The 20,966-nt window shown below is 37.7% G+C and overlaps 1 protein-coding gene across 8 annotated transcripts; it reads right to left on the bottom strand.

Moving 5' to 3' along the window:
- Positions 1-338: 338 nt before the first annotated feature.
- On the bottom strand, positions 339-19,311 carry LOC109111053 (tropomyosin alpha-3 chain-like). 8 transcript variants are annotated; one of them, XM_042745468.1, is made up of 10 exons: positions 19,035-19,311; positions 17,981-18,106; positions 9,987-10,120; positions 9,763-9,880; positions 9,316-9,386; positions 7,426-7,501; positions 6,175-6,237; positions 5,318-5,387; positions 5,038-5,116; positions 3,875-4,248 (listed from the first exon to the last, which is right to left on the bottom strand). In XM_042745468.1, the coding sequence occupies exons 1-10, from the start codon at positions 19,146-19,148 to the stop codon at positions 4,245-4,247; spliced, it is 855 nt and encodes a 284-aa protein (XP_042601402.1). In that variant the 5' UTR covers positions 19,149-19,311; the 3' UTR covers positions 3,875-4,244. The 8 variants fall into 8 exon arrangements, with proteins under 8 accessions (XP_042601400.1, XP_042601401.1, XP_042601406.1 ...); XM_042745466.1 differs by lacking the exons at positions 3,875-4,248; positions 5,038-5,116; positions 7,426-7,501 and adding exons at positions 339-1,655; positions 8,870-8,945; XM_042745467.1 differs by lacking the exons at positions 3,875-4,248; positions 5,038-5,116 and adding an exon at positions 339-1,655.
- Positions 19,312-20,966: the final 1,655 nt, after the last annotated feature.

The following is a 20,966-nucleotide window of genomic DNA, read 5'->3' as shown; positions in this document are numbered from 1 at the left end:
TTTCAGAAGGTTTTAAATGTTAACAAAATTCTAAATTTTAATTTTTGCTTAAATTTAAATTACCTGTATGTATATAATGACTAAAAACTAAAAGCTGAAACTAGCATTTTCCCCATCAGGAATAAACAGTACTGATGTCCGTCTTGAAACATTGATCCATAAATCTAGATGTCCATCTCGAATATTTGTCTCTAAATAAATATCAGTGACTGTTTGAGAAAGCATTTCTCTGTCTTTGTTCCTAGAAACCTAACTACAGATAATTGCTACATAAAATGGAAATAACCATCTACATATGCAAGGAAACCAGAAGAGACCCAGATCCGGAGAAAAATGGGTTCAGTGACAGTAAAAATCATGGTCTTTATTTAAAAAAGAATTTAGGTATCGTTACACAAGATACAGACAGTAACAAAGTGATTACACATCATTGTGGGCTTTTTCCAGTTAAAACTATGTGTTCACCCCTTTTAATCTTTATACTATTAAGTGTTACATTTCTCTCCCATTTACTGTGTTCATAATACATATTTAGATCTGCACGGCTTTTGGACCTTTTGAATCTGGCAGTGCCACTGCTTTGAACTCACAGAGAAAAAAAAAAAAATAATAATAAAATAAAAAAATTTATCTTCACCCTTTCTTCCCTGGGTAGAATATGGCTCTTTAAAGCAAATAAAACAAACTGAAGAACAACAAAACAGGCCACCTGAAGAAACCATGGCTTTCTCTGGCCTGCTCTGCTCAAAAGATGTCCACCATAAGCCCATAACAATGCAGGATAACAAATAGTGGATTGCAAAAGTAAAGTTTTGTTAATATGCAGGGGGATTAAACCCAAACAAATAACACATATATTACTCAAAAACTCCAAATGGAAGCAAATGCTTTTAATAAAAAACAAAACAAAAAGGTCCTTGCGGCATGGTTGTACATACTGTTACAGACCACATGATGTAGTTTTGGTCCCAAAAACTGTGACGCCGACAAACAGGCAGCAGAAACTTGTACAGGACGAAGAGTGTGAAGAGGTAAGAGGAGAGCAGTGGATCAGGCACCAACAAGACCAGCAAAAAACATCCTGTCACATGATCAACAGGGGAAAAATGGATCTAAAGCCAAGCAGACTGCCAAGAAGGCTTTTATGGCACAAAATGTTATGTAAATCAGCCTCCAGTAAAATGAAAAATAATTATTGAGAGTTTTGGCTGATGTGTGGAAAAAACTCGCCACAATCGTAAAGCTCTGGTCAAGGACCAAAACAACAAAAAGCTACCTTAGGGTAAGCATATAAAATTTGACACTTTAGGAATACCATAGTAGATTGTTCCTGAAATCACTTGGGATTTTCTGAGGAGATGAGCAGTGAAGCTTAATAAGTGCTCCAGAAAGATTAATGTACTTTTGAAACATCGAGAGGCACCACATTTTTGCTGGTTTGCAGAAGAAAAAAAAAAGAAAAAAAAAGGATCAGAAAAACAGAAGAATCAGATGTGCAGAGACAAAGAAACCAAATGAGATGAGGGTGTCAGGAAGGGAAGAAGAGGCTTTTTTTCCTGCTCCAGGTCTTCCTTAGAAACTATTGAGCTCGCTCAGGGTCTGGTCCAAAGTGGCATGGATCTTGACGTTCTCCTCTTTAGCATCTCTCAGTTTCTCTGCAATGGAAAAAAGATCCCCCGGAGGACAGCAAAAAATGAAAAACTGTAATTTAACACTGTATGTGGTTTATTAGAGAAGTTAAGACTTCATTGGTTCTTTGAAGAACCATTATAGATGGTTTTCTAAGCCACCATATTAGGCTGTAAACTCCTTTTTGAAAATAAGAGAGCATTTTGAGACCATAACTGGATACATTCAGATATAATGTTAAGCTACCACTACAAATCCTCTGTATAAGCATTATATTTGCATAACAGTTCAGCTTAAATAAATACTACTTGTGAAACCACTCAAATTTATGGCAATAGATACTGAAGATAACATTCATCTCAAATATGTTGGTTCTGTATCCCACAGTGTTAAAATTGCACAACACTGGCATGTCAATGCTTTGCTTTCACCACAGCACTGGGGTAAATATAACTAAACGATAAACCAATTTTCAGAGAACTTGCAGCTGAACTAGAGTCTTTTAATTTTGCTCTCTGGCATCAGGCCATCTATTGAGACCTCAGAAAGACAAGGACTTGTTTTTCAGTAACTTGCTACAAGGCCACTGGGTGGTTTTTTGTGAATAGCTAAAATATTCCTTAACGTATTAATTTCATACCTTGGTAAAACATTCACATTGTTGTTGTTTGAATGATCTAAATAACTTCTCACAAGTGCTGACAGCTGTTCAGCCATTTTTTTGGAGTTGTTCAGTTTATGAACTTCTCTGTTTTTTTTGGAAGATTGAATTTGTTATTGGTGGGGTTCATTTTTGAATGTTTCTAGCCTAAAGAAAGGCCAGCTGCCTGCCCCCTACCATCTATAATCTATAACAACCACTACATCTGCATGACTACATCTGCTTTTCTAGCCCCCTTCTGTTTTACAAAAAAAAAAAAAAAAAAAAAAAAGAAGAGGCCAGCCAGTCAATTGAAAGGGAATTTCTGTAAAATAAACAGCACCACTAGAACTAAAAAAAATGGTCATTGTCGAACTTCAACATCTCTTTATGGATTTTTACCTTAATACTCCTATTGCAAAATCAGCTGATTGTATTTAAAGGGATAGTTCACCCAAAAATGAAAATTCTGTCTAATTACTCACCCTCATGTTGTTCCAAACCTGTAAGACCTTCGTTCATCTTCAAACACAAATTAACATATTTCTTATGAATTCTGCGAGCTCTCTGACCCTCCCATAGACAGCAAAGATCCTTACACGATCAAGGCTCAGAAATGTAGCAAGGACATTGTTAAAAATCCATGTGACATCAGTGGTTCAACGGTAATTTTACAAAGCTACAAGAATACTTTTTGTGCACAAATAAAACAAAAATAACGACTTTATTCAACAATTTGTCTCCTCCGCTTCACTCTATATCGCCATTTTAGAGAGTATCCACTGAACGTAAACAATGTATGCAACGTATGTACGCGGATACTTTTTTTACATTTAGATCAAAGCGTAAACAATGTAAACAACATATACGTGTACAGTGCTGCTGACACAGAACAGCATACGTTGTTCATGTGTGTGACACTCTCCAAAATGGGGCTATAAGGTGATGCAGATGAATGAACACGAATTGTTATTTTTGTTTTATTTGCACATAAAAAGAATTCTTGTAGTATTCATGTAGCTTCATAAAATTACGGTTGAACCACTGATGTCACATGGATTATTTTAATGAGGTCCTTGCTACATTTCTAAGCCTTGATCATGTTAGGATCCTTGCTGTCTATGGGAGGGTCAGAGAGCTCTCAGAATTCATCAAAAATGTGTTAATTTGTGTTCGAAGATGAACAAAAGTTTTACAGGTTTGGAACAATGTGAGGGCGGGTAATTAATAAAAGAATTTTCATTTTTGGGTGAACTGTCCCTTTAACACTAGTTTGTGTAAAGTCTCATGAAGTTTTGACATTATGAAGTCTCATTATGAACTTCCTCCAGTTGGCTTAAATCTGTTGTACATTTGTACACAAACTTAACATTAAAGTACATCTCTTTTTGAATTTTTTTATTTCAGACCTTCAAATATGTCGCCTTACGCACCAGTGATAATGTTACCCATAGCTCAAACTCATGATTAATCATGATTAGTAAAAGAGAATTTATCCAAGCTTTCATCTTTCAACCACAAGATATTATTCATGTGCAATTTAAAACTGGTAAATGCTTGATTGCCCAACACCAGCCCGTTGTAATAAAGAGAGACAAGCAGACATTCAAAAGAGAGCAGAGCTTTTTTTCCTCCCTTCAATAAACATGGACACAACAAGGCATGAAAAATACAGCAAAGGTCACAAGAGAGAGCAAAACCAGTGACAAACAAACAACACAAGTCTCTGAATAGAACAGAGAATAGAATAGAGATAAGAGGAAGATGTTCGAGCAGATAATGAATACCCAAAGAACAGAAATTCAGAAACAGAACAGGGCTTAAATAGAGAAACTGAAACTACATGGAAAAACACATGAAACGGAAGTGTACATAGGAGACCAGAGAAGCAGCAAGCAACAAATATTGACAGTCAGAGAAGAGGAAGAAGAATTTCTTGAAGTCACAGTCAGCTGCAGAACAGTCCAGAAACTCTTTATCTGTAAATAGACACCAACGGTGAACACCTCATGACAATATTTCTACATTTCAGACTAAGGAATGCTGTAAACCCAACATGCAAGTGTTAAGAACAAATGTTAATTCTTACATCAATCAAAGCCAAAGCTCTTAAAATCCTCCCAAAACACCAATTTGTGGTTAAAAATCCTTAGGATTATTAACATGAGCCTTAAAAAGGGACATATCGTGGAGAACAGTTGTTCAGGTCTACAACAGCACATCCTTCCACAATCCAAAACGCCTATTTATAGAAAGCAAGCCATAAAATGGGCCATTCATAACGCTGCGTGGTTACGAGGTCGGAAATATTATCAAATTAACATATGACCACCCACATTTGCATATAAGCACTATTCAGTATTCAGAAACATGGTAGGAGTGGGTATTGCTTCTCTTAACACAGGCACAGCATGTTTAATGGAGGATAGAGAATGTCCACTTTATCCGTAGTTAAATATGAAACCACTTAAAACTGTTCACATTTTAGTTAGTTGACGTGCGCATGAGTTAGAATCACACTCAAGAAGTTATTGCCCAAGTCATGACATTATTCTCGCAAACGATGGCTACTGTCAACTATTAACTCTTTGTGGCTGAGCTTTATACTCTATAGTAAAAGTATACTATCTGAGATTATGAAGCTCAAGGTTAGGTTACCAATTCAGTCACGAGACTCAAAATCCGCCATTACAGTAATACTCAGCTGACCTAGCAAAAGCAAACCGTAAGTAGCAGAGCTTCACACACATGCACAAGCCTATATTTACATAGAAGTCATGTCGTTGAGGGCATGATCCAGCTCCTCACTAATGGCCTTATACTTGAGTTTCTGAGCGTAAAGCTCATCTGTTCTCACACGGAAAGAAAGAGGGGAAAAAAAGGAAATAGGAAAAAACAGCAAATAAAGATTATGAACGTCAAAGCAGACAGGAAGAGGACAGGGAGACAATGCTATGAATAGAGTACGACCAGTTTAAAAAAAATAAATATAAAAGATCATATGGAATCCTAATGGAAGGAAAGTGTTAAAGAGAATGACAATCATACCTTCCAAATCATCAATGGTTTTCTCCAGTTTGGCCACAGACCTCTCGGCAAACTCAGCACGGGTCTCAGCCTAGCAGAAAAATACATGAGCAAAACTCTGCTTAATAAATCAAAATAAACAGAAAAGCTACTGAAAATTTATAAGAAACACAAAAATCTATTTATTTAAAAAATTAAATAAAAAGCAATTAGGTTAACTATAATGATGTTTAAAGTTAGCCTAATTATTCTAAAATTTTAAAGAGAAAATCTTACATTTCATAATGGAGAAGAGTGTCTCAAATGGGTGCAACAACCAACAGTTACAGGGCAGGACTACCAGTTTGTTAAACAATGGCAAAGAGAATTTTGAAAAGCAATTTTTGCCTTTAATTTTTACTCTAAAGCTAGCATAAAATAATACACACACATACTATTAGGACAAAAATAAATAAAACAAAAAAAAATTACACTTGGTTTAACCTAGGTCAAATAAACCTGGCATTGGATATTTTTTTTAAATATTGTTGGCTCCTTGACTTGCTTTTGTTCCTCTTTGCTTTGAATAAAAACATCTGCTAACGGCATAAATGAAAATGTAACAGATGTTTGCAATCAAAGTGACTTAAAAATGAGGAAGCCCTAGTAACTCATTTCTCCATTTACTGATACATGATTATGGGATTAGTGTGTGCGCACTGTACGTGGACATCTGTGCTGGTGCTGATGGAAAGGTTTCAACTAGTTTGGCCAGTCACTGAACCGCATAAACCAGTTGTGAGGACAAATGTAGTAAATAACTACAGACATTTAGTACACAAGTTAACATTAACCTCGGCAGCCCTAATAGAAACCAAACCTTCATGTGAAATTCTCACCTCCTTCAGCTTATCAGTGAGGATCTTGATTTCTTCCTCATACTTGTCTTCCTTCTGGGAATACTGTAGGGAAAAGAGGAGAATAAGTTGGGGTGGGGTCTTCTAAGAATTTAACAACTCGGCATGCACACACAGACACACACAAACACCCTGTGAGTTCTGGATTTTGGGTTTGGCACCCTTCAAACAGACAACCGATTTCTTGACACTTTAACACTGACGTTTCTACAACAGCTCTTAAAGCGAAAAGTAACACAGCTGTCTATGTTTTGACATTACGAGGCATGTTTTTCCCCCCTTTTTTTAATCAAAATTTCTATGCAGGCTGGCTGAGTCCTGGCCTGCTGCTGTTGTGCAAGGCTTGTGACATGATGGCTGAGATTGCCACTGTGTGCTGCCAGAGCTTTAAACAGATCAGGACATGTGCGCAGGAATGCAGCTGCAACATCAACAAAACACCAGGTACGATAGTAGGGGAAAAACAGCTAGAATTCAGAATTCAAGGTGAAGAGACTCACTTAGTGTGTGCATGTATATATAACTTTAATAGTTAAACCAACACCATTACTTGCTCAAACTACAATGTGCATCAAATAACAGATTTGATTAGGGAAATAACTGAAATCCAATAATAGGATTCCATCTAAAATTCTACTGTATTGTAACACACAGCATGCCACAGAATCACATGCAAATGAATAGGCGTTTCTCTGTCCTAAGTTGATCTCATGCAACACAGCATTTATTAGCGTCACTTCTGCTTTATTAGTCTAAAGGCATCAGAGACCGGTTGCGCTTGATTCTGTAAGAAACCAAAATGGTGACACTTCATTCATTTCATTATGCAACAGTGCTTCAGGCATCTAATGGTGATATTGATATGGAAAATGAGAGGGGGTTTCACTGTATCCCTTTGGCCAATTACAGCTTTTTCTTGATGTTATGGTCTACCGCTGTAATCTGGTCCGACATATGTGGCCTTTTGCTTCAGATGATGATATACAGCCATACACCAGGCAAAAGGGCATTTGTAAATGAGGGCGTTTGTGTTATGCTCACATGACCAGTTAGATCACTGGTTTGGTAATTAAGAAGCCTGTATTTGATTGCCTGGAAGGCAATTTGCTAGGCACATTTGTGAGGATTGAATCAGAGTCCCTTTGAGGGTTAAATAAAAAAAAAAAAAAGAACACTGCAACCAGTCAGAGATTGTGCAGGAGACACACACACACACACACACACACTCCCTACCTTCTCAGCCTGGGCCTCCAAACTCTTAAGATTGTTGGTGACATTTTTCAGCTCCTCCTCCAGCTCAGCGCATTTGCTATAACAGAGCAGCCGTTTTGATTTTGAAGGAAGCAGAAAAGAAAGGGACACAGGGCAAAGGGAAGACATGAAGACTAGCCAGCAGCAGTGGCAGAGTAATAGAGATGATGTTAAACACATGAACAGCAGAAGAGAGGCTAAATGATTGTCTGTGAGGGAAAGTCCACTTAAAAATACTGTTGTTTACTTGACCTCATGTCATTTAAAACTAATATCACTTTCTTTCTTCTGAAAACACAAAAATATGATATTTTGCAGCCCTGCTTGCACATGACTATACAATGAAAGATTTAGGAGCTCTAAAAATGACAAAAAAAAGAGAAAACACTAATATCTTTAGTATGCAAAGACTTAAATTGACAAACACTAATTTTCTTACACTGCAAAAATTTTACAACATTAATGTGATTAAATAAATGCATCCTTGGTGGAGAAAATAGTTTTTTTTTATGTTGACTTTCAGCAAATAATTTAAATGCTGTTCCTGAATGGCTTGTGTATGAATAATTAGTTTCAAGGAATATAGTGCACATTGCATGAACAAATTTTGTTGTACTTGTCATTTTTGGAGCTTGAGAGCCCACATCATCATTCACCAACACTATATTGAAAAACAGGGCAATCTGCAAACTATCTACCGAGTTTCACAGAAGAATCCTAAGTGTTTTAAACAACATGAGTACATTTACATTTTTGGATAAATGATTCTTTTAAAGTGTGTTAAAGTAGTGCATTTGTGTTGTCTTCCTACGCCAAAAGTGCTTGGTTTTGGACCTACTGCACATTTGGAACATCTAGTAACCCTCAGTTTATATGCTACTGTGTGTTGGTGTGAGCAGAGTTTAAGTGTCAAGGAAGCAAAACTAGTGTGATTCTAAAACTGAAAGCTGTCATGAGCTGTTCTGAGCAGTTTGTTTTGGAACATGAACACATATGCTTTGGCTTTAGGCAGAGAAGACATAAAAAACGCACAGCGACTGAAGCGTGTTACATGAACATGCACATCATGCCACTATCAAGTAAACAACTCATGCGGTTTACATAAGAATGATATCTAGAAGTGGATGGTTCGATGAGTGGAAGGAAGGTGGAAAGATGAAGGGACAGGGTGAAAAGATGAACCAGGTAAAACAGTAGAAGCACAAGATTAAAAACGGCCAGTGCTGGAGGGAGGAGTCCTGTTTTTATACTCTTCTTGCTCCTTGCTAGTTCACTTGCTCACTTTCACTCAAGTACTCAAAATCCAGATCCAGCTAGAAAGCAACATTCTCCCAATTGTCTGTGCATCCCACGTCTCCAACAAACACATAAGTGGCCACATAACGTCCGACAAATAAACACAGAATTTTGCAACTAGCAAATATACCTTCTCATCTGAGGCCTGCAGAGACTTCAGTGTCTGGTCAAGAGCTCTCAGCTCCTCCTCCATCTGCTTGACATGGCTGTTAGTTTGAGCGGGGAGGGGAAGGTATGTCAGGTCAAAGGTCACACATGCCCAAACACAAATGAGAAGGGAGGGGGGGACATATGAATTAAAATGGAGTCAAGCCAATGAATTCACTCACTCACTCACACACACACTCTCTCTCTCACACACACAAAGAAGGATTATGGTTATGATAGAGCATTCCTATTGTCATGCAAAATTAGGCATTTTCTCACGCTGTGAGAACAATGGATTTGAGTTTTAATAGGACTAAATGGACACTAAGAAAAAATATGAGCTAAAGAGGACAGTATGTGTGGTCTGTACTTCGAATAAATGTGTTTGATTCCGTGTATTTATATGTATATTTTGAATCTGAAATTAACCTCTCAGCAAGCTCTGCTCTCTCCTCTGTACGCTCCAACTCTCCCTCAACGATCACCAGCTTACGTGCCACCTGTAACACACGTCAATACTTTATTGTGATTATTTCCTCATAACTTTATTGAACGATTACTTAGAAAACATATTTATGCAATATTAAGTCTAACTTTGAGGAATATGGTGTAGTTAAATGAGCTATTAAAGAGGTTTCTGTAATAAAGCTGAAATAAATGAATATAATTATTAGATGAAAAAAAAACTAAAAAGAGACAACTGGAGCAAAGTTTAAGTTAAAGTACTGACTAAACCAGAAAAAAAAATTATAATTAAAAAAAATCATAAAATTAAAAAGTAAATAAAACCCTAATAAAAATAAGCAAATTAAAAAAAAATTGAAAACAAAATTCAAATAATAATAAAAATTATAAAAACAACACTGGTTAAATTACCTCCTCATATTTGCGGTCAGCCTCCTCAGCAATGTGCTTGGCCTCCTTGAGTTGGATCTCCTGGAGCTCCATCTTCTCCTCATCCTTCAGAGCCCTGTTCTCAATCACCTTCATCCCTCTATTCCATAGAGAGAGCGAATTAAACAGAAGTAGGGCACGTTACGGTGGGAAGAATCAAGATATAAAATCACTCTGAATGCGTGTGAGTGACTAGGCACACTTACCTCTCGCTCTCATCTGCGGCCTTCTCGGCTTCCTCCAGCTTCTGCAGGGCTGTGGCCAGTCTCTCCTGAGCACGATCCAACTCTTCCTCAACGAGCTGGATACGCCTGTTCAGAGAGGCCACCTCTGCCTCAGCCTACAAGGCAAACATGACAAAAACAACAGGAGATCAGGACAGATACACTATTCCACTGAACTTCAAGGGCCACACGGGGAGCGTGATGCGAGATAAGAAACAGGAGGATGAGGAAACACTGGGATAATCTGGAAGAACCAAGACGACTGGGCGACAAACGTGGAAGTCAAAACTGGAAACTGGAACCAATGAGACAATGGAAAAATGTCATGTGGTGGAATCATCTGGGAGCTTCTGCTTAAGCAGAGCGGCACCACTATGTTTGCAATGGGCAATTATTTTGTGATGATGAGTGAGTGTACAGTGACTAAAATTGTTTTAGCAAGGCGGCACTATTAACAATTCTCTGACTAAGGATAGGGATTATTCAAATAATTGTTTCAAACAAAGTTTCAGCATGGAACATGTCGCACTCTTTGAGTTATGGACATGAATTTTAAAACATGTTGCTTACTGAGGAAAGGTGTGCTATGACTTTCTAATAATCAATCAGTGGACGAAAAAAAGACCCCAGACATAAAGGAAACCGATATCTCTGATCACAATATTGTAGAGACGTAGTGGTGGGCTTTTTTGACTCTGATAGCAAGCAGTCATTCACAACACCATTGCACCTTACTAGCCACACCCTAGCAACCAGACACTACACCCTAGCAACCATATAACAACCAAAAACATCATGGGAATGGGCTCTTGAGTTTGAGTGTACTGAGGTCCCTTGGGGCTCCAGACTTACCTAGTTAATAAGTACCTAGACTCCTTTAAACATGTCAAAATCTTTCCAGATTGACTTTATTTCAAGGATTAATTACAGGGTTATCAGTTTAATTCTAGCAGCAATATCTGAAATGGCTATTAGTATTGTGTCAGAAACTACAAATCCTGAGGCAATTTTTGTATAGGAAGCAATTGTGCCTTTCATTCATCGGTATAACTGAATAAGGAGGGGCACTTCTATAACTTTATAGAAATTAATTGAGATTTTAACAGTAATACTGAAGATTTGCATGGTTTATACAGTAGCATCGACTGTCTAAGACCACTGACAAGTTTTACTCGGTGGGCCCGAGGTGCAAAACCAGGTTAACAGCCGCGCGTCCCCGCGCCTCGTCAGCTGAGAAACAGCGCTCGTGCACAGCTTCCGGATATGACGACACCGCTAACAAACACTGGAGTTTCGCTCCTAATAAGGACTGAGGAATCTAAAGTCTGCGGGGTGAGTTCATCTCACGCAATGCCAATAAGACGGAAGGCATGGTTGAGTGATAAGCGACTTAAAGCAAATAAATAAATCAATCAATCAATCCAACCCAGATGAGTGTCTAATTCAATTAAAACTCACAAAAGTTGCCGAATGTTAAAATAGGCTACTAACAGCCCAATATACGTGAACAACTCAAAGTGCCGAGATGAGCACCTGATGACCCAGATGTTAACGTGCTCGAGGGATAAATCGTACCGATGACGCGAAAAGCACTATTTTATCACAGAATTACACAAATTAACGGTTCTATACAGAAACAACCAAGAATGAGTGATTCGGCGGAAACTATTTTGTTACTTCCTTTAGGCCTCACCCGTAAAAATCCAGCAAACAGTAGTGTGAGACTAAGAGGATGAGCTAAAAACCATTTGAGGTTAGCACATCTAAGCACGCTGTGTGACATGTCATCGCACCATTTTAGTATCTATATACGCCAATATACATCTCATTTCTCTAATGAACTGTAAACGCGGCAAACTTACAAACAAAAATCTTCAATGAAGACGAGTCAATACGCGCATTAGCTTGCAGGTTTTGCAATAACCATCTAACCAGCCCATCTCTTCTTAGACCAGATGGTTTAGAATAAACATATCGTTGTCACAGACCACCCTAAGCGCATACGTAATGTTTATTAGATATCAAAATAAGTTTAATAGGGTTAAAAACATGATTTTTCGTACAGGGCGTTGAATCTGGGCGTGAAAGTAAAAACGTTGCACAAATGCATATGATACAACGTAGCTATCGTGTAGCGAAATGAGACGATTTAACGTGAATAAAGGTATCGCGGTGGATACATTGATACACTTACCTGCTCCCTGGCACGCTTCTCCTCTTCGACCTGTCTCTGCAAAATCTCGGCTCTTTCTTCTGCCTCATCTGCCTGCTGTTGTAAAACTTTGATCTTTCTCTTCACTGCATCGATGCTGTTGGATCCGGCCATTTTAATGTGTTACTTTAGGAGTAGTGTGGACAAATAAATCTGATTCCTTTCGAGCAGCGTAGTGGACCGAGCCGCGAAGAAGACAAGGAGAAGAGAAAAAAAAGTCCAAGGCACCAACGCCCCGCCAACAAGTCAAACGCAGAGCGAGTGGAAGTAACGCGAGGATCAGATGGTTCACGCGCTTGTCTCTTTGATTGGACCGATGCGTTCTTGAATTGTATTAGATACAAATAATAGTGTTTGTAAAAAGAAAAACAGGAACGAGATATATTATCTCGGCCAGGAGGTTTTGGAAGTTGAATTTAGCGCGAGCAAAGACTTGTTAAGCGTTTTGTTGTTCAAGCAGGCGTTGGGTTTCTCATTCGAATTAATGAATGAGTTTTTAATGTCATGAAGTCTTTCTTCCCTCCCCTTGCTTTCTCTTCACCCAATTTGTTCAGTTGCCTGAACTCTTCCTTTTTTTTCGGCTCACTTCCGGATAACCCCACCCAGTCCCCAACGGTTTAAGGACTGAGAAATGTGGTGTTAACTGATCCTGGATCAGCGGCAGCGCACAGTCGAGTCCCAGCGGAACGGGTTCACGCTTGATCTCCGGTCAGCAGTGGTTTTTGTGCGGTCTTTGCGTAATTCTTACGGAAGAGCCGCCCTTGTTTTACACGTGTCCTGGCCAGGTAGATGACGTACAGCAAATAAATCATTGGCATTCCAGGCCACTCCTTAAACTCCAGGGATGAGCTCGTAGATCAGTGGGAAACTTTTTAGGCTAATGTGATCATTAGGATGTTAGGAATTTTGAGAAGGAATCTGAGTTCATATTTTTTGAATATAGTAGTTAATTCTACTTTAACCTAAAGTAGTTCTTAACTCATATTTTGGAATGACCTTATCATTTGTTTCATCAACAGTCTTGATTTGCCATGATTGTTCTTATTCATTGTAGCGCAGTTGTTCTCAGGAGGGGTCGGGCCTACTAGGGTGACTACTTTAAATTTATTAAAATAAGTTGTCTTAAAATGCTATTAAAATTTCTTGAATTAAATTATTAAATGCTAAATAAAATTTATTAAAATGCTTTATGTCAAAACATACATTTAAAATGTTAAAAAGTCGTAATCTTTATTTATATAGCTATTTATTCAATACAGAGCTTTACATATTATTAAAAAGAGAAGTAACGGAATGAGTGATGCCAAATTAAAATATAAGACAAATCTAAATACTGCTGTAAAGTAGCTCTAAAAGACAACAATATTGTTATTCAGCTTGAGTCAGTTCAATGTTGATTCAGTTCAGTTCAATATCAGTTGATGTTACAAAATTTGTCAATTACTAGCAAATTTGATGCAACTAGACAATACTGGCATCATTCAACTCAAGTTTTGTTCATGTCCAATCGTTCCTGTGCAGTCAAATCAATGATGTTACTGAATATTATGTCTTTAAACCCCAACCAAGCAAGCCAAAATGGTTAATGTTAACACAGTCAATGCAAATTAATGTTAACACAATCAGTTAATATCTATATCATTATGAAATGATTCATTATTACATTTCTGTGCTTTTCTGACAACTAAAATGATGTGTTTTGGTCTCACGTGTCATCTGTAATACTTCAGAATCAGCATCCGCTGAATTATGTCTGGCATATTTAGGCTGTAAATGAGAACAAGGAGTGTTACAAATCCTTTACTAGTCATTACGTGTATTGTCGGAGTCATAGTAAGTTCCTGTGCTCTTGAGCAAACAAACCCTGATTCAGAGAAATGACAAAACCACAGTCATATATTTTCATGTGTCAATATGTCTGACAGAAGGCCGCATTGGAGTGTGGACACTGATAAATCTGTTGTTCGCTTGCCTGTAATAGAAACAGACCAAACGGTTTGACTTATATTTTAGTTTTTAAACAATATTAATACCATAATAACAATATTAATAATAATTATCATAATCATTATTATTATTACAACATTGATGATTACACGTAATATCAGTTATTACATTTAGATACGTACATTTTATATTATGTTATGTTTGTATTGTTGTAGTTTGTATTATATACTTTTTGTGAAAAAGAAGTAGAGATAAATCAATAATAGCAATTTCTTCTGCATATAGGCATATAAACAAAAATAACCAGTGTTGGTAGTAAAAATATTGGCAGATTTGTAGTATATGGGTCTGCCATAGTTATTATCTATAGATTATTTGTGTTGTGTTATGTTGAACTGTGTTAAGTTGTGTTATAGCTAATATGAAAGTTTTTTTTAAAATAACCTTTGAGAAATACCTGTGAAATAGAGAGATTTGAACAATGTGTAACTGCATCTTTCTGTTAATTCAGATAGCTGTGATTTAGATTTAAGACTATTGAAAGATTCCGTTATAGAATTTAGCCACTGGATTACATGAGGTCATAAAAAAGAATTCACAGGCCTGGGCAAAACTGAACAAGACTATAGTAATGTTGCGTGTCTGTCTGCAATCTTTCTGGTATCCGTACACTGTGTCCTGAAGACTGTTTAAAGTATGCCCTAGGCTATGGTTTTATATGTTGATTTTGTAATTCTTACTTGAAAGACTTTTAATATTGACAGACCCTAACGGTTTAGCCTCAGATCAACATTAAAGGTAAAGGAATGTTGACTGATCCTGAATCATTCTGCTGTAGAAAAGCACTGCAAAATCAAGTTGCATCATCATTTCCTGTTTCACCCTTCCCGCCCTCCCCTCACTAGTGTCGAGCGTGTTCCAGACTCTTGGGACAGGCACTTTTTAATCTCACCACGTGATGGCGCCAGATGATCTAGATTGACACAGCATGAACCCCCACTCATATGATCAGATACTATTTTTCAGTATGATTGATATTCTGCTTGTCTTTCATTTTCTATATAAAAATAAAATGTTTAAAAATTTGGGGGTCAGGAGATTTTGAAATAGTCTCTTATGCTCAACAAGGCTACATTTATTTTATTAAAATATACAGTAAAAACTAATATTGTGAAATATTTTTGCAATTTAAAATATCTGTTTTCTACTTTGAATATATTTTAAATGTAATTTTATTTAGCATCGTTACGTCAGTCTTCTGTCACATGATCCTTCAGAAATCATTCTAATATGCTGATTTTCTCAAGAAACTTTTCTTATTAATGTTAAAAACAGTTGCACTGTCTAGTATGTTATTATGAAACTAATGTGTGGAAATTTTTGTTGTTGTTGTTGTTTAAGATTTAATCTACTATGATCAGAAATGAAGTGAAAGACGTAAAAGTGACAGAACTGAGCATTTTAACTCTTACTGAGAGCAGAGTTTTTTTGTGTTTTTTTTTTTGGTCTGGGCTGATAGAAAAACTGAGACTTGTGTCTCTAATGGCCTGTTGACACTATAGGTTATAGGTGACGAGGCTCAAGGTTTGACATTCTGACCTCAAGACACACTCACATAAACACATGCTCACTTACATCAACATGGCAAGACCCACTCATCCACCCGCAGCAGCTGTACACATATTTCCTTAAGCATTTGGAAGGCCCAAGAAACTGTGGCAATGTTCTTAGTATTTCAGTTCTACATTTATGGATGTACGCATACATTTTTGCACAAAGGTTGTATCTATCCTCAACCTCTCACATTGTCAACATGACTGCTCTGGACACTGTTAGGCTGCTTGAGCTCTATTTAAAGGATACACCCCCAGATTTACACCGGATCACTGTGTCTGGTCGGCCTGTCTGTCAGGCTCACACTGCATGACGATGAGTGACTAATTGGACTCCAAATTACCACTAAATCCAACTGGGTTTATAGCAAAACTCTTTTTAACTGTGTGAGGTAGCAAGGTAGTGATAGCTTGATGGTAAAGATTTTTTGACTCAAGGTTTGGATGAAAATAGATTTCAAAGCGACAGCTGTAATGGAAGCAACCCACACTCACCCTCTGTTTGGAACTACTGTTCTCATGCTGCTTGTCTGATTAGCGGTTGCCAGATTCAAAACAATAAATCCTACTTGTATGACAACGTTATATTACAGCGTGTCTCTCTATGGTACTGACATGAAATCTTTTTCTGCTCTCTCTCTCTTTGTGAGGTCAGAGATGATCTCCTAGCTAGATTTCAGCTGGTTTAGATGGTCAGAAAACTGTTTTTTTCATGTACTATTTTTTCCATTCTAGATAAAACACAATACAATATCTCTCTACCTCTCTCTCTTTTTCACACAGACTTCAGAGCCTGTGGTATTCAGACCGTCTTCTGAAGGCCGTATTTTATGACAACAGGTGTGCCTGCTATATCCGGAGCCCAGAACAAAGGGACAGCGATAGGCAATAGATAGACATACTTGGTGTAATAGAGTTGAGCGTGATGCCACAGCCTAGTTTAGAAGTCAAAGAGGGAGTCAAGTTACACAATGGTTAACAATGAATTGCCTTTTTCTTAATTGAAATGAATCAGTTCTTGAGATGTATATGTATGAAAGCATTAGCAAATTGTCCATGCTGATAAAAGCTAGTATTTTTCAGAAACACTCCAGAAGAACAATACTAAAAATGCAAGACTCCCAAAGCTTTAAACCTCTACTAAGAGTCTGTCCATGCCTGGAGTGTTCTTTGTTCATTGTGTTCCTCTCACAAACACTGATTTACAGCACTTGCTGCTAAATCAGCTGTCTCAAGGTAGTAATTTTCTCACTGAGGCCTGCAGGCAAGAGTGCGCAGAATATCACCCACACGTTTTGTCACCTCATGTGTGAGGTATGGATAAGTTGGGAACCAAGAACTTACTCGGATTCAGAATAAACCGGTTCTATTAAAAAATGAAATGAAATGAAATGAATAAATAAAATAAAAATAGCCTACCGGGATGACAGCCTACTAAATGACATTCACTTAACGGTTCTCCAAAGTACATTTGTTTCACAAAATAGCACATTTTAAATATAAAAGAGTTCACCTTTATTTAATGTCACCAAAACATTGCTACTGAATTTACAGCGCAAAACAAACACTGCGCTACCACTGTAGTCGGATTCCCAAATGAATCGCTCTTATGAGCTGTTTCTTCTTTGTGAATCGACAACATACAGAGCAGTGTTGTCTGATTCTGAACGAATGTTTCTCCTGAACCGTTTTTGGAGTAAATGAACAACACACAGCACAACCATTATAGGCTATTAGCTATAGCTATTTGTTCTCAAACGAATGACTCTAATGCGTTGATTCTTTTTAGTAAATCAAACACATACAGCCTAGCTAACTCTGAAACCTGACTGGTGGTATGGTATTGTGTAAACATTATGTGCTTTGTCAGAAATTAAATAAATGAAATATATATTTTTTGATTGTTTAATTTTTGTTTATATAGTGTTTTTTAATATAGATTTAGGCCAATTATTGCACTGCATTTATGCTGCCTCTAAAAAGATTGTGAAAATTGTGAGAGAAAAAAAAACTTTGATAAGCTATTTTTGAAGACAGTATGAATACATTTATGTGAGGAAGTTAGCTGACATTACAGTCAAAAAAGGGGGTAGAGACAGTGTCAGCTGTGGAGGAGTGAATGGAGAGAATGAGAGGAATGGAGTTTAAAGTGTTGCATTAGTGTTTGTGTGTGATCTGGTGCTTTCTGATCATCAGTCACTCACATCTGCAGCCTTCTTCTCAGATATCTCCAGTTTCTCCTGGGCGTCCTTCAGGGCCTCTGAGTATTTATCCAACTCATCTTCAGTTCCCTTCAGTTTCTTCTGCATCTGAATCAGCTCATCCTCATGCTGGGAGAAAGAAAGAAAGGAAATGTGAAATCGGAGGAGACAGAATGAGAGGGGGAAAGAAATATTACCGGTATGAAATCATTCACTATTATACAACTTCACACATACCCTCATACCCCCATCACTTCTGCCACACTTTCCAGTGTCTTTTTGCCCTTGAGGTGATGAGCTCAGATATGCAGCTTACCATAGCTATAACTTGTCTAAATGTGAATATAAATACCCTTACAGGCAACCCAAAAATTTCACACATCCTCAGCCCTATCCGCAACTCCCTTCTCCATCTCTCGCTAAGACTCTGTTTATCCGCCCTGCATTCTTTCATTGGAAGATCACAGGCTTGCAATTGCTACAAAGTGCTGGGGTCAGTATCATAGACTGCACATATCAAGCCTTGGTGGTGGGCGCTTGTTTTCCAAGAAGGGTTTTAGGCAGTTGTCAGCAATGACCAGGTGCATTATATATATTATATATTCAGATAGTCCAATCAAAAGCGAAAGTTCTGGCATAATTTACTCCCCTCATGTAGGACTTTCTTTCTTCTGTGGAGCACAAAAGAAGATATTTTGAAGAATGTTGGTAACCAAGGAAGTCAATGGTACATTCAATATATCTTCTTTTGTTTTCCACAGAAGAACGAAAGTCATACAGGTTTGGGAATGTTCATTTTTGGGTGGACTATGCCTTTAACAAATTTATATATTGATCTTTGTCTCATATTCAGATCGGTTTTGGTCCAGAATGGAAAAAGTGGGTCTGTGGTGCATTAAGCATTCAAACCGCATCTTAAATTATTAAACATTTGGTCCCCCAAATTAAAAAGCTCTCTCTAAACATCAGCACTGAAATGAAGCATCTCCAACCTGTCCCATTTAGTCGATATAAGTTTTAGTTTTCTCAACCTTTGACCTTTCCACCTCCGCCTCACCTGTTTGCTTCTGTCCTCAGCTGCTTTCCTGTCGGTCTCTGCTTGTTCGGCCTGGTCCAGAGCATTCTCCTTATCCAGCTTGAGCATCATCATCTTCTTCTTGACGGCTTCCATCTTGGCGTCTGTTAGTAGGGCTCACGGTACCAGGAACAGAAAGTGGCAGTGCAGTAGATGAGGGCTAGTGGTTTAGGAACAGGAGCTGGTCAAGCGAGGGACGTGGACAGAGAAAGAGAGAGAGGGAGTAAAGTGGAGAGAGACCAAACTCAGCCAGGGATAGTGGGAAGGCATTTATATCTCGGGGCATCAGGCCCCGCCCAGTTTCTAATAAACCCACCCACTTACTCATTATAGCTCACCTAATACAGTCATGTTTGGGGTCTGATGTGGCGATGATGTCGTGATGTAATGTTGGTTCTCAGGACCATATCATAATTGACTATATGATAAACAGTATTTTGATGTCGTCAGCAACTATAAATTCACTCCAGACAGCTTTCACTTCCATATTTGTTTTGTTCTTGTACACCTATTGTTTTCATCCTTCTCTTCTGTTTGATCAGTCCATTCTGAAAGAATGAATTGGAAGATATGACACAACAAAGACAAGAATGGACGTTAATGGACAGAGCTGTGGTTCGGCTATAATAAGACAAAGCCACTGTGTTTGTGACAGGCACAGGTGTGTGTGTGTGTGTGTGTGTGTGTGTTACATTACTCGCATCCCAGCTGCACTGTTCCTTTTATGGCTCGTCAGTCGCCACAATGACAGCTTTTTTCTAATGTGAGACATCGTTCTATCATTAACTTGCCTGACCACGTATAACAAGGCTTTGGGGAACCTCACTTGATGTGGTAAGATTGCCTTTGGAATGCAACAATCCCAAACACACTGCCATCTTGATGATTTATCTCTCTATATATTTATTCATAGAGCAAAAGGCTTATTTTATAAGTCAACAGTTTTTTTAGTAAAATGTAAATGTAGAAAAAATGTCTATATTTTTGACTATGGTGTAAAATAGGTTACATTCTCCTCTAGCACAGATTTTCACATCATTCATCCATCTGCATTCTTTACTAGATTAACAATATTTGAATATGAAAGCACATTTTTCTAATAGTAATAAGTCATTCATGTGCATCTTTAACTATAAATTCCATTAAGCTCTTGCTGATGTAAAGGGACAATGATGGTGTCAGGTTCTGGGCAAGCAGACTATTTTCAGCCGGGGGGAAGGGTATACGATTGCAACTCATTGTTCAAGAACAAATAAAACAGATTTAGTTTTGCTGTATTTAGATTTACTTAATGTATTCAGAAAGGAAGAAGCTATATTTTGGATGTTCACATAAGTCAATGCTTTATAAACCTATGATAAATATATAATGTACCATGCAATTCCTCCGGTGCAGGCAGTTCACTGCAAGGTGAGGGAAGGCAACTGTTGCACTGTAATACACAGCTAGTCAGTGTATCACTCTTTTTAAGTGCTCTGATTTGTTCGATTGATTTACTCCTTCATTTAACACACTCTTTTAGTTTAGGATAGTGAATTGATGGATGAGGTAGTATATATATGTGTGTGTGTGTGTGTGTGTGTGTGTGTCTGAATGCCAGCTATGCTGCCTGTGCCATCAAGCTAATAATACTCGTCTCTTGGCTGACATTGTTTAAGCTGCTAGCCAGAGACAAAGATCTAGATTCAGATGGATATGTAAATGCACATATGAATTTAAATGTACATGTTTTATTATTATTAGAAAACACAAAAATCTGTATCAGAGATATTATCAGAGATCTTTGGAATAATCAAGTCTGATTGGTCAGTTGCAGCATAAACCCTGCCCCACAGCTGATCCTAAAGGTTTTATATAAACACACTTTCATGGGAAATCATTATTTTTAATTTTAGGAATATTGGTTTCGAATTG

The sequence above is a fragment of the Cyprinus carpio genome, chromosome B19, assembly GCF_018340385.1.
Source record: "Cyprinus carpio isolate SPL01 chromosome B19, ASM1834038v1, whole genome shotgun sequence".
NCBI lineage: Eukaryota > Metazoa > Chordata > Actinopteri > Cypriniformes > Cyprinidae > Cyprinus > Cyprinus carpio.
Note: the sequence above shows the minus strand (reverse complement) of the source record. Positions and strands in the feature narration are given on the sequence as shown.

Coding starts and splice junctions, on each gene's coding strand:
- LOC109111053 (XM_042745466.1), bottom strand. CDS start 19,148: ATGGAAGCCGTCAAGAAGAAGATGATGATGCTCAAGCTGGATAAGGAG. Junction 18,107..19,034: donor CTGAGGACAGAAGCAAACAG/GTGAGGCGGAGG, acceptor TCTTTCTCCCAG/CATGAGGATGAGCTGATTCA. Junction 6,238..8,869: donor TGCAGGCCTCAGATGAGAAG/GTATATTTGCTA, acceptor TTTTCCCTACAG/TATTCCCAGAAGGAAGACAA.